The sequence below is a fragment of the Anopheles cruzii genome, chromosome X (assembly GCF_943734635.1).
Source record: "Anopheles cruzii chromosome X, idAnoCruzAS_RS32_06, whole genome shotgun sequence".
Classification (NCBI taxonomy): domain Eukaryota; kingdom Metazoa; phylum Arthropoda; class Insecta; order Diptera; family Culicidae; genus Anopheles; species Anopheles cruzii.
Genome location: NC_069143.1, coordinates 7,187,356 through 7,200,654, shown reverse-complemented (window position 1 = coordinate 7,200,654; position 13,299 = coordinate 7,187,356). Strand labels below are relative to the sequence as shown.

At 48.0% G+C, this 13,299-nt stretch overlaps 1 protein-coding gene across 1 annotated transcript; it reads left to right on the top strand.

The window, feature by feature from the left end:
- The first annotated feature begins 6,685 nt into the window (after positions 1 to 6,685).
- LOC128278571 (putative protein TPRXL) lies at positions 6,686 to 9,248 on the top strand. The gene is made up of 5 exons (XM_053017303.1): positions 6,686 to 7,023; positions 7,249 to 7,331; positions 8,742 to 8,878; positions 8,951 to 9,028; positions 9,111 to 9,248. Exons 1-5 carry the CDS (start codon positions 6,686 to 6,688, stop codon positions 9,246 to 9,248), a joined length of 774 nt encoding a protein of 257 aa, XP_052873263.1.
- Positions 9,249 to 13,299: the final 4,051 nt, after the last annotated feature.

The window sequence follows — 13,299 nt, the reverse complement described above, 5'->3', positions numbered from 1 at the left end:
CGTGCGTGCGTGCGTGACGGAATCTGTGTCGGCGGCCAGTGGATGACACGAGCGCGATGGGGCGCGTAGGGGCCACTGCAATCAAACGAAGAGTGAACGGGGCCAGCCTTCTCTGCCATCAACAACTCCCCGCGGGTGACTTCCCCCCCTCCGGGTGGTTAAGGATGCTTTAGGTTTAGGTCCCTACACCTACCAGCTGGTTTGTTCAATAAGTTTTCGGCGCGTTCGGCAAGAAAAAACATAATTTCATGGTTTGAAATACACTTTATTGTGCGGTATTCAGGTCTCCCTGCAACATCAATATAACGAGTGTTCCAACGAGATTCTAGCCGACGAATTGCCTGCTCGCTGAAGTGAGAATCTGGAAGGGTGTGCCAGATACGTTTCCTCAGTTGTTATGACCTCATCGTTTGCTGGAAAACGCTTTCCAAGCATACACTTTTTTTCGGTCCGGAAACAGATGGAAGTCGCTTGGGGGACAGCTTTGGTCGAATACGGTTGAGGCTTCCTGCAATGCTGATGCTTCCTCAACTTCTTGGCTTGGATTTCTGGAAACTAAATCGTTTCGGAGCCGAAGAACCAGTTTCACACCACTCTTTAGCTTCTTGTTTTGTTTCAGACCTAAGTGATAGACCTAAGTCTCCGTCCATAGTGATGATTGAATGACTATGGAAGTGAAGTGATAACGATTTTCCAATACTAATATCCTGTATTTTTGCTACGATTTTAGGTGTTGCTACTGTTTTCGGACGTCCTTGACGTGGGTCGTCTTTGAAGCTTGTACGACCACGTCTAAACTCAGCAACCCATCTTTCTACTGTATTAATTGTAGGCGAAGAGTTCTTATATACTTTCAACATCCGTTGATAAATTTCATTTACTTTTGCAAACTGGTATTTTGACGCAATTGGCAAAGCTTCTGCTACAATCCTGTAATCCTAACATTACATAGCGGTGTTTCCTAAACTTGTACACTGATACGTCATATTTAACACAAATATTTGTTCGACATAATCAGCGAAATATTGCCCACATATCGGACACCTAGGCTTGTAGAAACATTCCTAAAGGTATCTAGGGTATCTAGGGTCCCGACTCCAGCCGGTCGAGGATGGCTCGCTCCAGTGCGATGTTGCAAAGGAATATAGTCCCGTTTTTGGGGTACCAGCTAGATACCAGGTATATGAAATTCGACGTTTTTCAAAGAAATCAAATGTTTACTACAATGAAATGAAAAATGCTATATAATTCACAGTATGTGCCTTCGCTAGATAGTCATTTCTCCTATCTCTCTGCTAAATCGTGGTTTCCTGGACGAAAGAATTCTTCGTCTTTGGAAGCAAACTTATTAGTCCTCGTAGGAAACGAAGCTGCTGCTCAGCGAATACGTGTCCCATCGATGAAAATGATCGATATTCAGAGAGAGACAAGTCTGTTGAATACAGCGGGGGCGATAGCAGCTCCCATTCAGGTGCTTTGATTGTATCCTGAACCAGTTTTGCTTTTTGTGTCCTGGAGGCCCCATGGAGCACCTGGCGCCTCCATGACGGTTTCAGAAACTTTCTAACGTAGAAAGCGAAACAAGCCCCTCAGGGCTGCCCAAATTGATCCTGGACGAGAATTGAAGATGCCGGTAGCTCCCTTCTTGCACCTCTGCATGATTTGCAGCGCACCCTTTTTTCATCCTTCCCGTGCAGGGTGTCGTAATTCAGCTGGTACAGCATCTGGTTGCACTTTCACAGCAACCAGCCAGGTGAATTATGGGCGCGCAACGCCGGTCTTCTTCTAAGTAGCGCCACACTTTATGCTGTCCTGACTGTATGCGACTCCGCATCCACGTCGTAAAAATTGTTTCCAATTGCGAGCCGAACGAACGAACGGACGGACGAAACGGACCGGACCGGCGCACCGAATGAATGAATAAATACACACACGTGCGTGCGTGCGTGCGTGCGTGAGTGCCACAAAAAGAGAAAGCGAGCAAGTAGAAATTAGAAGGAAGACGGAGATGGAGAGAGCGGGAGGGCGCGAGAGCGGGACAACAACACGAGCTGCTGATCGGCGTGATGATCGAAAACCTGTTTATGATGTTTATATCGGATGATTGTAAAGTAGTGACACCCGCCACCCCTGCACCTGCACTGTGGGCAACGTGACCGCCGAAGCTCGCTCGTGTGTTTGTGCGAGGATCGTTGCGGACACGTGTGTGTGTGTGTTAGTTTAAATTCCGAATCTCCATGCTCGCGGAGCACGCGGAGATTAGTTGGCAGTCTCCAATCAAACCGTCGCCATCGGTGCTAGTGTTTGGACCGGAAGCAGCACCAAGCGGCGCCAGCCCAAGGGATAGTGTTCCGGTGTTCCCAGTGCAGTGTTTGGTGTACCTGAGTCCGAGTGGTCCGAGTGTCCTGCTGCTGCCGGTAATCGATTACAAGGACCATTTGTTCTTTACTGGCTCTGTTGTGTTTTAGATATTAGGCTGCTAATATTAGGATTAAGATGCGCACTACGAGAATTAGATATTAGCTAATTCTTGGTCTTGGCCTTTTGTGCATACTTCGCGACCTCATGGATTTGGATAAATATTACTGACCCCAAACATTTAAAGCCATTCTCAAGGAATGGGCACCGTATCCGGCTAATCTGATCCCTGCGCGAGCATTCCGCTTACTTTGGTTTCAAAGTTCGTTCGTCTTCTTGAAACAATCTTGAGCATCTTCAACTACCAACCCGAGGCGAACTTCAATCAACAAACACCAGGCGTCTCCATATTTTTTTTCTTACCGAACAAACTCATGCCTAAGGTTTCCAGCTGCCGTGACAAGGCTCGAAATCTTAATAGTAGTAGGTCCTGTAGTAGTTGTAGCCGAGCCCAGACCCAGCCCAGACAATCGAAGCTGGCTTTCCCACAGAACCCACTAGTGATTGATATATTGTATCCTGATCTAGTTTTGCTTTGGAGACGCCAGGTGCGGCTCAATGACACTTCACCTGGTGGACCAGAAGACACGGTATTCTGGTCGTTTTTCGATCAATGCATTCAGATCATTTGTAGTCAGTAGCGATCTGAATTGAGGAGGTTTAGGAGGAGGTTTTAGGAGCTTGTGTCCCACCACACGTTTCTGGTGCAAATCAAAAAGAAGGCTCGTGGGACGTGGACTCTGTTTAGAACGGACGAAACCCTCAACGCGTCCGCTTCCACGAGAAGAAGTTGCTCCGGTGGCGAATGGCGGACTGTTTCTTATTTTTCTTCTTCTTATCCGGCAACGCAACCACTGAGTGGTCTTGGACTGCACCAGCGGACAACGTTAATCTCTGTTGCTCTCTGTAACGGTGTGTTTTTTTGCTTTTTATTTGAGGCTTGTCTAATGGTATTGGTATAATATTTCGTGTGTTATATTTTCGTTCGTTTTCGATAGTTGTTGTTCCGACACATGTTCATCGTTCCGAGTCTAATTTTCGAACCTGTCTGCTTGTCGTTTGCAATTTTGTGTACATAGTTTTGTTCCTGATTTTCTCTACTTATTTCATACTTTCTAAACTGACCTTACTCGGTAACTCATGCCTGGTACACCTTTCCCCTAGGAAGAAATAGTGCCGTCTTGGGATCTTCGTATATGCTTCTTTCTCTGCTTCTTTTATTACTAAATTTGAATAAAATTCAAGCTCTGTATAAAATGGCTAAAGACTATCTTAGTTCGCTCTTATTTATCGTAGCTTATCATACTTAGGGTTTTTATTCTATTATTATGTTTTTATGAACCGTTTGCGTTTCTCCTGTTATGCTATTTTTTACTGACTTTTTACTGGTAAATATAGCTGACAGTATTGTTTTTTTTTCTCTCTTCAATCTTAGAAGAATGAACCGGGCCGTAAAGACAGTATTGTTGTAAGTTAATAATAATAATAGGTAACAGGGCAGAAGAAAGTAGCCCCATAAAACCATGCCACACGCCCCCGATGACATCAGTTGGGCCCACCACCGAACGTTGTGGTTTGTCGTTTGACGGTCTTACCCCTGCTGCAGTACGCTACCCACCGCAGGATGCACCGTGTACGCGGGACTGTTCGTCTCGTGATGTGTTCAAATATTTACATCCCCGTCCCCGAGGGCCTATTCTTTAACACGCGGGACACACGCGGAAATAGTTCCATCCATAATAGCTCGCGGAATGGAATTCGTTCGATAGTTTTGATGTCTGTTTTATGGCCCGCTCGCACCCGCTTGCTGCCAAACGGCGAGAGGAGCCGGGGGGAGGGGGGGGGGGTACATTAAATCCCTTTTAAACTTTTGGCGCGCACACACAAACGCACGAATAAACACGCTTCTTGAACACATTCCAATGCCTCGAACTGCCGTGGTGTGGCCGTGGACTCAAGTGCTCAAGTGTCCCGCTGCACAGCGATTAAGACGGAGCGGCGGGGACGCATGGGTGGGTCACCGCATGCCACGTTCCCTCTACTCTCGGCGCGGGGGGAGGGTGCGATTTCCTAGTCTGTCCGCCGCTAAACGCGCTGCACACGCCGTCCGCGCATTCCATCGTTTACGATGCGTTCGCCCGCCCGCGAACGTTAAACGGTGCACATTATGACGGGCCATTATTCCAGGGCACATACTGTTGCCCTTGGCCGCATCTTGCAATCCCCTCAGCCTCCTTCCCTGCCCACTACCCATCGTCCCCCGGTGGGCCGTTAGGGCATAGCGGCACGTTTCGCCGAGCGGCCCAGTCCAGGTTTTAGGTCCATCGGTGGGGGGGCTCGCGAAATTTCTACAATCGCAATAAACGGTGACGCAAATAGGAATCGCAACGCGCAATAAACCAGCGGCCATTGTTTGCCAGCGGCCGCGAGCCCCACCAGGAGTCTCCATCGTTTAACACCGGCCACCAGGCGCCTCCATCGGTGCCAGTCTCTGTGTCGGGGAAGTGTGACCATTTCTGGCACCATTGCTAGACTCCCGCTGGTCTCCTTATCGAGTTGGCTAAAATGGTCGTTATTATGAACGCAAGTATTAGGGCACGAAAACGGCTTAACTTCTCCGACTTAACTTAACTTAATTTATAGTTTATGATGTCGATTCCGTCGCTACCACCCTACAATACTGCAATAAGTATCCAGCATCCAGCAGCAGCCTACTAATTCCGACTTAACATTTTAATCAAAATTCAGCGTTTGTATAGTCTCGGGAGATTTCGGCTCAATTATTGGAGCTAATAATTGGAACAATTCTAGCAAAGTTCCACGGATGGCTGATCGGTTTTAAAACGGGGGTTAAGTTGGGTGGTTAATTACTTTTTAAAATGTACACTTTAAAGTGAGCTTTGAAGAACTTCGAAAAAGTTCAGTGGAGATTGAACTGAAGAAAGAAAAAAAAAAGCCAAACGCAAGAACTGGAGTCAATACAAGTTGTGGGCAGGTTTTGCCTGTATTCTAACTCTCTGTCTAAAAGTGTCAAAAGGTGTCTAAAGGCCCTACCCTGCTTCGGTTGGAATATCACTTGCGGGACGGAACAAGGTCTGAGACCAGGGAGCGAGAGGGCTTCAGAAAAGCTAGCACACACAAGTATCACCCTAGTTGCGTTTCCTCTATAAGGAACCTTTAAAAAATCTAAGAAAAACTATGTCTGTGGCAAAACTTGATTGGGCGTCAAGGGCGTCTATCCCACCTCAGGTCTTCAAGATCTTGCTAGCTGTTGGACTTAGAACTCGCGGCGATATCAAAAGAGGCGAACGTTACGTTTACATAACCTAACCTAGTCCTGATTGCAACAGTTTCTGTGAATTTGTGTCCTGCGAGTGCGGTCAGTGGACCCTCCGAACGATTCCTATTGCATCTGGCAGGTCTTGATTCCTGAACAGTGGTGCCTGATAGGGCCGATGTAAAAGATCCTAGCTGGAGAAGGTTCCACAAGCCCAGCGTCGCCCAGTGATCGCCCAGGGCCAGAAGTCAGATTTTGGTCGGCTGCCCCTGACATGACCCGACTACCGCAAAGTTGTGGTTGAGTTGACTGTGATCCAACGTTTTGGTCTTGTAGAGCACCAGCATCAGAGCATCAGTGTTCGGCCAGGTCGACGAGATCGTAGTCTGAACATGAGACCGAGCGTTGTGATATTACAGCAGCAAAATCGAAGTCATTGAGTCGTTGAATAGGCATCCTTGTCTCGCATCCACGGCGACCATCTGTGCCATCTGCGATATTATTAACATTACATTTAGCATAAAGTTTATCAAACCTAACCTTCAAAGCAATGTAAACAAAGCAACACACATCACGGTCAACGTGAATGGCTGCATATTTGGAGTTTGACAGCTTGTTCTGGAGTTGCCTTTCAGTCTTCCAGTGTCCGGCCTTGGGTAGTCCCGTTTTCAGTGGTACCCGCTCTTATCCCCGCTCACAGGTTCTAGCAGACGTCAGCGCGGGCCGCTCCAGGGAGGCAGAGATCCGCGAGTGTGTGAAGCGGCGAAGTGAACGTGTGCGAAACGCGAAGTGCAAGGCGAGGGCGATGCTACCTTTGCGCGATGGACTTGTGCGAAGATGTGTGACCGAATTAGGCCAGTAGCAGCAGCAGCAGCAATAACAGCCAGCACGACTAAAGGACTTGTGTGTGTTGTGTGTGTTGGTCGAAGGCTGCGTAGTCCGTGTGTATGTGTGTGCGTGTGTGGTGAGTTCGCGTGACGCGCTTTGACAATGATCTTCACCGGAGCCCACGGACGACGACGCGCCGGAAATGGGCAGAGCAACAGCCAGCGGAACGCCCGCAGTTCCCGCACGACGCCACCGGAAGTAAGCTGCCAAGTGGAAGTGGATGGCAACACCACTTCCCCACTCGCTCACCTCTCCTTCTTCTTCTCCTCCAAAAGCCACGGGGCCGGAATCAGTCGCAGCGGCCGTACCTGTCCCGCGAGCAGCACCAGCTGTCGCTGCAGTCGGCCATCTCGACGTCCTCGTCGGGGACCACGTCCAGCTACTACTCGGCGTACAGCGACCAGCAGCCCCTCCTGCACACGTCGTCGCCCGGCTCGATGGCGTCCATCGCCTCGTCGTCGCCCCTCTGCCAGAGTCCCTTCTCGGCCGCCGCCACCACCAGCAGCGGTGGCAGCAGCAGCAGCTGCAGTGCCTCGTCCTTTCACCAACCACAGCAGAAGGCGGCTTCCTCCGGTGGTGCCACCACTTCTTCCAGCTCGATCCAGCAGCAGCAGCAGCAGCAGCACTCCACATCCGGCTTACCCCCAGGGCTTCCGGCTTCACAGGCGCAGCCGCCGCTACCGCAGCTTGTCCAGAAAACGAAGGCCCGCGACATCACCAAGCGCCGCGGCGCCATCAAGCACCAAAGGTACGCCGGAAGTTGCCGGAAACGGAGACAGTGGATAGTGGAAAAGAGGTTCAAGGTTCAAGAACACAAAAGATTGAGCGAGCAAAAATACGAGGATGAAAAGGATGGTTGCTTTAGTTAATCAAAAATCAATCCAAAACATTAAGACGTGCAAATAATCCACTTATGCTGTATTTCGGGAGCAGGGATCAGCAATGCACCGCCATTCCGTCTAGATAACGTTGCCAAACATCGACGCATGCTGTCCTTTCTACAACCGTCAGGTATTATATTGGTCCAGATTGTTTTGTTAAATTTAGGCCGATTCTGTTTTTAATGGATTGCGGTCTTTACTCCAAGGTTCATGACATGTTTTCAATTGTTGTAGCTGGTCCCGGACAGCGTTAATGTTGATCGTCCAAACAAGCTCGATATCATCATCCACGAGGTACTGCATGACAGACTTCTGGCTTGTGGATCGCTGCACTATCCTGTCGTAGGGTGGAGTCTTCACCAACAAGACTTGTTACTTCTTGAATGGTTCTTTCTTTCGTCTAGTATTGGGGCTAGCTGTCGAGTCAGCGCAACCCGCAAAGGCCACCAACTTTTGGACTTTTTAGACCCCATATAGCAGAGAAGTTCAACTCCTTATAGCGATAGTTGAGTCATACCAAAAAATGCATAACTCCATAGCAGCTTCTCTCCACAGTAAGGGATGTTTCAAAGAGCATGCCGGAAATATCACTATTTTTTCTTCAATTGGCCTTGGCTAAACATTTTGGCGAATCGAAAAGGTGTTTTTGCGGTGAAGATGTTCACTATACGTTCGACTGCTGTCTCACTTTGATTGAAAGATTTTTACAGTATCACTGGTTAGTTCTCCGCTAAAACTCACATTAGTGACCATACGATGTTCCTGATCGGTTAGTTAACAATATTTCGAGGTTTTTCAGGCGTCTTACAAGCTGCGAAATAGTATAGTGTCTTGTGAATTCGTTTCACAAAAAATCACGTTATTATTGTTCATAAACAAAGCTACTCTAGTTGCTTTATTACCGAGGAAATTGACGTGAAAAACTGAAAACTTCAAGCCCTTTAACTTCATTGAAACTTGTGTTCGCGCTGCTCAAACTCGCCTGTGGCCGTCACCTGCGGGAAACTATGACATTGTTTGGCAATCCTTAAACCCTTGTTTAGAACTATCAACGACCCGAAAGAGTAAAATTCCAAAATAAGACTTGATATTATTGAAATGTTCCGTAGCTTCCGAACTTCTTTCCGCTATCCACTGTCCACGGGCGGGTAAAATATGGTAGGAAGAAGGGAGAAGGGAAAGGGAGAGGGAAGGGTGGGGTGGTGCGTTTCAGAGGGGACCGGCTGACCGATTGATTCCTCTCCGTCCGTCCGACCAACCGTTCTTTTCACGCCCAGAACAAGATATTTCTCTTGCAGAACGCACGAGATCAACGGCCACAAGTTCGTCGCCAAGTTCTTCCGCCAGCCCACGTTCTGCGCCTTCTGCAAGGAGTTCCTCTGGGGCTTCGGCAAGCAGGGCTACCAGTGCAAGAGTAAGTGCGCGACGACAACTGGCGTCCACGATGTGTCCCTAATATGTCCCTGTCCCTGTCTCTGTCCTCCAGCGTGCCAGACGGCGGTCCACAAGAAGTGCCACGACAAGCTGCTCGGAACCTGCTCCGAATCTAGTTTTAACTCTGAAAGTACAATTGTAAGTTCCTACGACCCGGGATGCGCCACGAGTTCGTCACACTAACGCCACACTCTCCTCCTGCCGTTTTGCAGTATTTAAGGGAGCGCTTCAAGCTTGACCTGCCGCACCGGTTCCGGGTGTACACCTTCATGTCGCCGACGTTCTGCGATCACTGCGGCTCGCTGCTGTACGGCTTCTTCCGCCAGGGGCTGAAGTGTGTCGGTAAGTAGTTGCGCACGCACGCGCACGCTAAGCTACCGCTATCTCCCGGTTTCCCCCGGTAGAGGTGGTGTTGGTGAGTGACCCACCGCCACCGCCAGGCCCCATTCGTCTCGTTTGTCTACAGCGCCCGATCCTGACTGACTACGCTCGCACTGCGTTATTATTATAATGTTGTTAGTGTTGTTGTTGTTGTTGCTGCTGTTATGCTAGGACCACCCAAACCAAAACATCGTTTGCTCGGTGTCGGGGATTATCGTGGGCGAAGAACATGGAAGAATAGAGGTTAGAGTGGAAGGCAGGGCAGAGACAGTGCCGGAAAGGGACCGACAACAACCAACAACAACAACAACACGGGGCCACCAAAGCTCGGAGAGGTGGGGTCCTGATGGGGAGGGAGAGTGAGAGAGAGAGAAAGAGAGAGAAACGAGAGTTAAGTAGACGGCGACGCGGTCGACTATGGCCACGCACGCCAGTAAGCGCCCGAAACGAAGACGGAAATAGAACGGGCTGGCCATACCCCGTGTGCGTCGGTGTGTGTGTGGGTGTGTCTGCATGTGTTTGCACTGACACAGCGATAGCCCGCATCCAGGTATCAGATATCTTTAACTGTACAAAAAAAAATATTAGACCATATAGACCAAGTCTCCACGCGTTTTTGACACCCGATCGACACTCGTCACTCCGATGTCCGGTGTTGGAAGTTGAGTAAAATATCCGCGCCAGACATACGTGCCTTTGTCGTCTATAAGCGTAACTGTCGTGACTGCTGCTGCTGCTAAGGCTGTGAATATTTTATTCCGAGAATGCTATTAGTCTATCCTGCCCGACCTCATGCCGGGCCTCCGTTGCCGAAAGGCCGTTGTCAAAGGTGCAGCTCGCTGTGAAAAGCTGTCAGCTGATAGCTGAGACGCGTAACATATGCGGCCCCGATCCACCATATAATAGCGTTTTTTTTTTAAAGAAGGATAATTTTATGGTTCTCGAACTCGAACTCCAGAAAAGTACATGAAAGCCCAGATCACACACATCTTTGATTGCTCGCAAAACAATATGGTCCAGGCTTAGTTGTCACAGCAGTGTTGTCAGTTGTCAGGGTGTGAAACCCCGGCCAAGAATAACAAAACGTATGAAAGTATTGTCTGTCGTCAGCTACTACTTTCTTCCATCTTTTAGGTAATTCCTCGATTCCGTGTCGATAGAACTTCTTATCCTTAGGAGCAATCCACTCAGAGACCCATTTTTCAATACTTTCATAAGAAGTGAACCACTGTGCTGTTAAATCGTTAGTTATGCAACAAAACAAATACTAGTCCGAAAGAGCAACATCTGGTGAATACAGCGGGGGGTGTTAACAGTTCCCATCTCACATTTTCGGGTTAGGTTTTGACCAGTTTTGCGATGTGGGGTGGAGCGTTGTTATTTTGCGAAATCAGCTTATCAGCTGAATATTTCGTTGTGGTTGCGATGGACCTGGTTAACCAGGTTGTATTGAAGGTTTTTTTGCGTTTAGGATTCTTCTAATAACTCCCCTATTCATCACCAGCAACGATTCGGTACAAGAACCCCTTTCTTTTCAACCACGCAAGCAGAAATTCGTAAATGGTTTTGCTTCTTTCAATGTCTCTTTCTTTCAATTCATGTCGAAATCATAAGACATATTTCTAATCATTCCCACAGCACACAGGCGATGGGAAACTGTCATGTGGTCAACTCCCAACACTTCTGCAAGTTCTTTTTGCATCTGACATGCAATTCCGATCGAGCAATGCCACCGATTCATCATCATCAACCTTTTTTTACTGTTCAGGTCGCTCTTGGTCTTGCAAACCAAAATCACTACTTTTTTACCGTTCAAACGACACGTCCTGTCAGTAAGAGCAAGTTCACAATAAACATCCATATTAAAATATGATGAATTTCGGTATCCATTTTTTCATATTGAAGTAATGAAAAAGTACTTCCCGCAAAAACACTTTACCGCGAACAAAACTTGACCCTAAACCTGAATTGGGTTAGATGCGTAATAACAGTAGCTGTCAAACACATATTTCATAAAAAAAAAATCTTGTGACATTTAGTGAGTTAAAGTTGTACTGTAAAAACCGCAAAAATTAAGTCATACACCTAATACTTTGACATTATGCGTGACCCACAACATAGTTCGGATGGCCGCTTCGAGACCTATCGACAACAATCGATTCTGATTTAATAATCTTCAATGACTCTGTTGCTATGTTTAGGTGTCCGGAATCATACGGTGGCCGATTGGCATCACCAAAAAAGGAGCGAAATTATACGCTCTTCAATCGGTTGACGGATTTTCCTGATGTGCCCCAGATGTGGCAATTTTGTTTGCTGACGTAGCCGCACAAGAGTGAAAAATGTGACTCGTCATTGCTGAAGCAAATTCCGTTTTTGGAAAATAAGCGTTGCCTCGAATGCCCACTGGTAGCTTTTAACAATTGTAACACGTTGTTCTGTTCCCAAAACGAAACGTCGGCCATTTGGAAAATGCATTCCAAAAATGGCCGACATTCAACTTCAACTCTATATTTGCCCATCTCCCCACTATACAATCATTCTTCGAGTTTCGAGGTTCAGGTTTTCCCCGAACCGGTAGCCGGTCATCCAGGGTCCAGGCAGACCAAAGGGTCAGACACGTTAAAAAAAATCTCTTCAACCGTCAGTGACAGAGTAGCGTTTGTTTTCTTCTTAAGGTCCAATTGTTTTGCCAACTGTGAAAACAGTTCAGGAGAAGCAGTTGCCAAGAGCAACATTTTGATGGCGCATTGCCAACGACAACGAGAGTCGAAGCTGGTTCCATACAGTACAGGGTGGTCCATCTAGCGTTCCTTTTTCCATTTGGTGGATAGAAAAAAACAGTTTAATATTTTTCGATGCTTGAACATTTACCTTTGAAAGGTTGTTTTTTTTTATGAAAAACAATTTCGGTCAAATAGCCACCACGACTGGCTTAGCAGTAGCGCATTCGATCGACTTATTTTTGAGTACATTTTCGATTGTATCTGGTCCTCGTTCGGCAATAGCAACATGAATTTGGGTCTTAAGGTCGTGAATGGTTGCTGGTTTGTTCGCATAACATTTACATTTCACCGATCCCCAACAGATATCAGTCCAACGGTATCAAATCGCAGCTTCTTCGGTGCCAATTTACAACGCCATTTCTGCTGATTAATCAATTTCCGAAGGCGCCGGGGCGCAGGATATCGATATTGTTTTGGATGCATTGGCTCCTCTCTTGGACGCGTGGGTTTTCCGAACCCTAGAAATGACAGTTCTGCTTATTAACATAGCCACCAGGTGATGAGCTTTGCAAATATCGTACCGTAACTTAAAGACCTACCAGTTTGGAAATAAGTTTTTCATATTTCCCAATTTTATGAACCCAAATTTGTGTTTTATATACAAATTTGGTGAATCAACGTTTCAAATAAATGTCGAAAGCATCGAAAACTATGAAACCGTTTTTTCTCGTATCCCCAAATGAAAAAAAAGGAAATTTAATTGGACCACCCTATAGTACGGAGTTCTGTTTTAACGGTCTCCTGCTCCGGTGGAAGCGGACCGATTAGGCAGGATTCAAGGCGGCCAGAATCCATCGACCTTCCGGCTCCGGCTCCCATGCGCTCCCGGCCGTACCTTAGATAGTCCTCCTGCAGTCCTCCAGCGGGAGTCAAATCAGGGAGGCTCACACCCCTGGGGTCCTGGTTCGCCGGATGCTGTCACTTTCACGGATGCTCGGCAGGCCGGGGCCGGGTCTATTGGCCGAGCAGCAGCAGCAGCAGCAAGGAGCAAGAGGTCTATTTCGGTCCCGCGGTGAATGTGTACCAGGCGTGTGCCGCCGGGCGCTTGGAGTCGTTTCGGTCGGGCTGCAAAGGTGTGTACGAGGTGTGTACGCGGCGGCGGCGGCCTAACCCTCACGTAACTTGACAGCCGTCGCGCCATCGCGCATGACTCAACGTGACGTGACGCGCATCACCCCGTTCCCCACCCACGGCACGGTCCACACTGTCAGCTGTTCCGGCGGCCTGAAGAGCA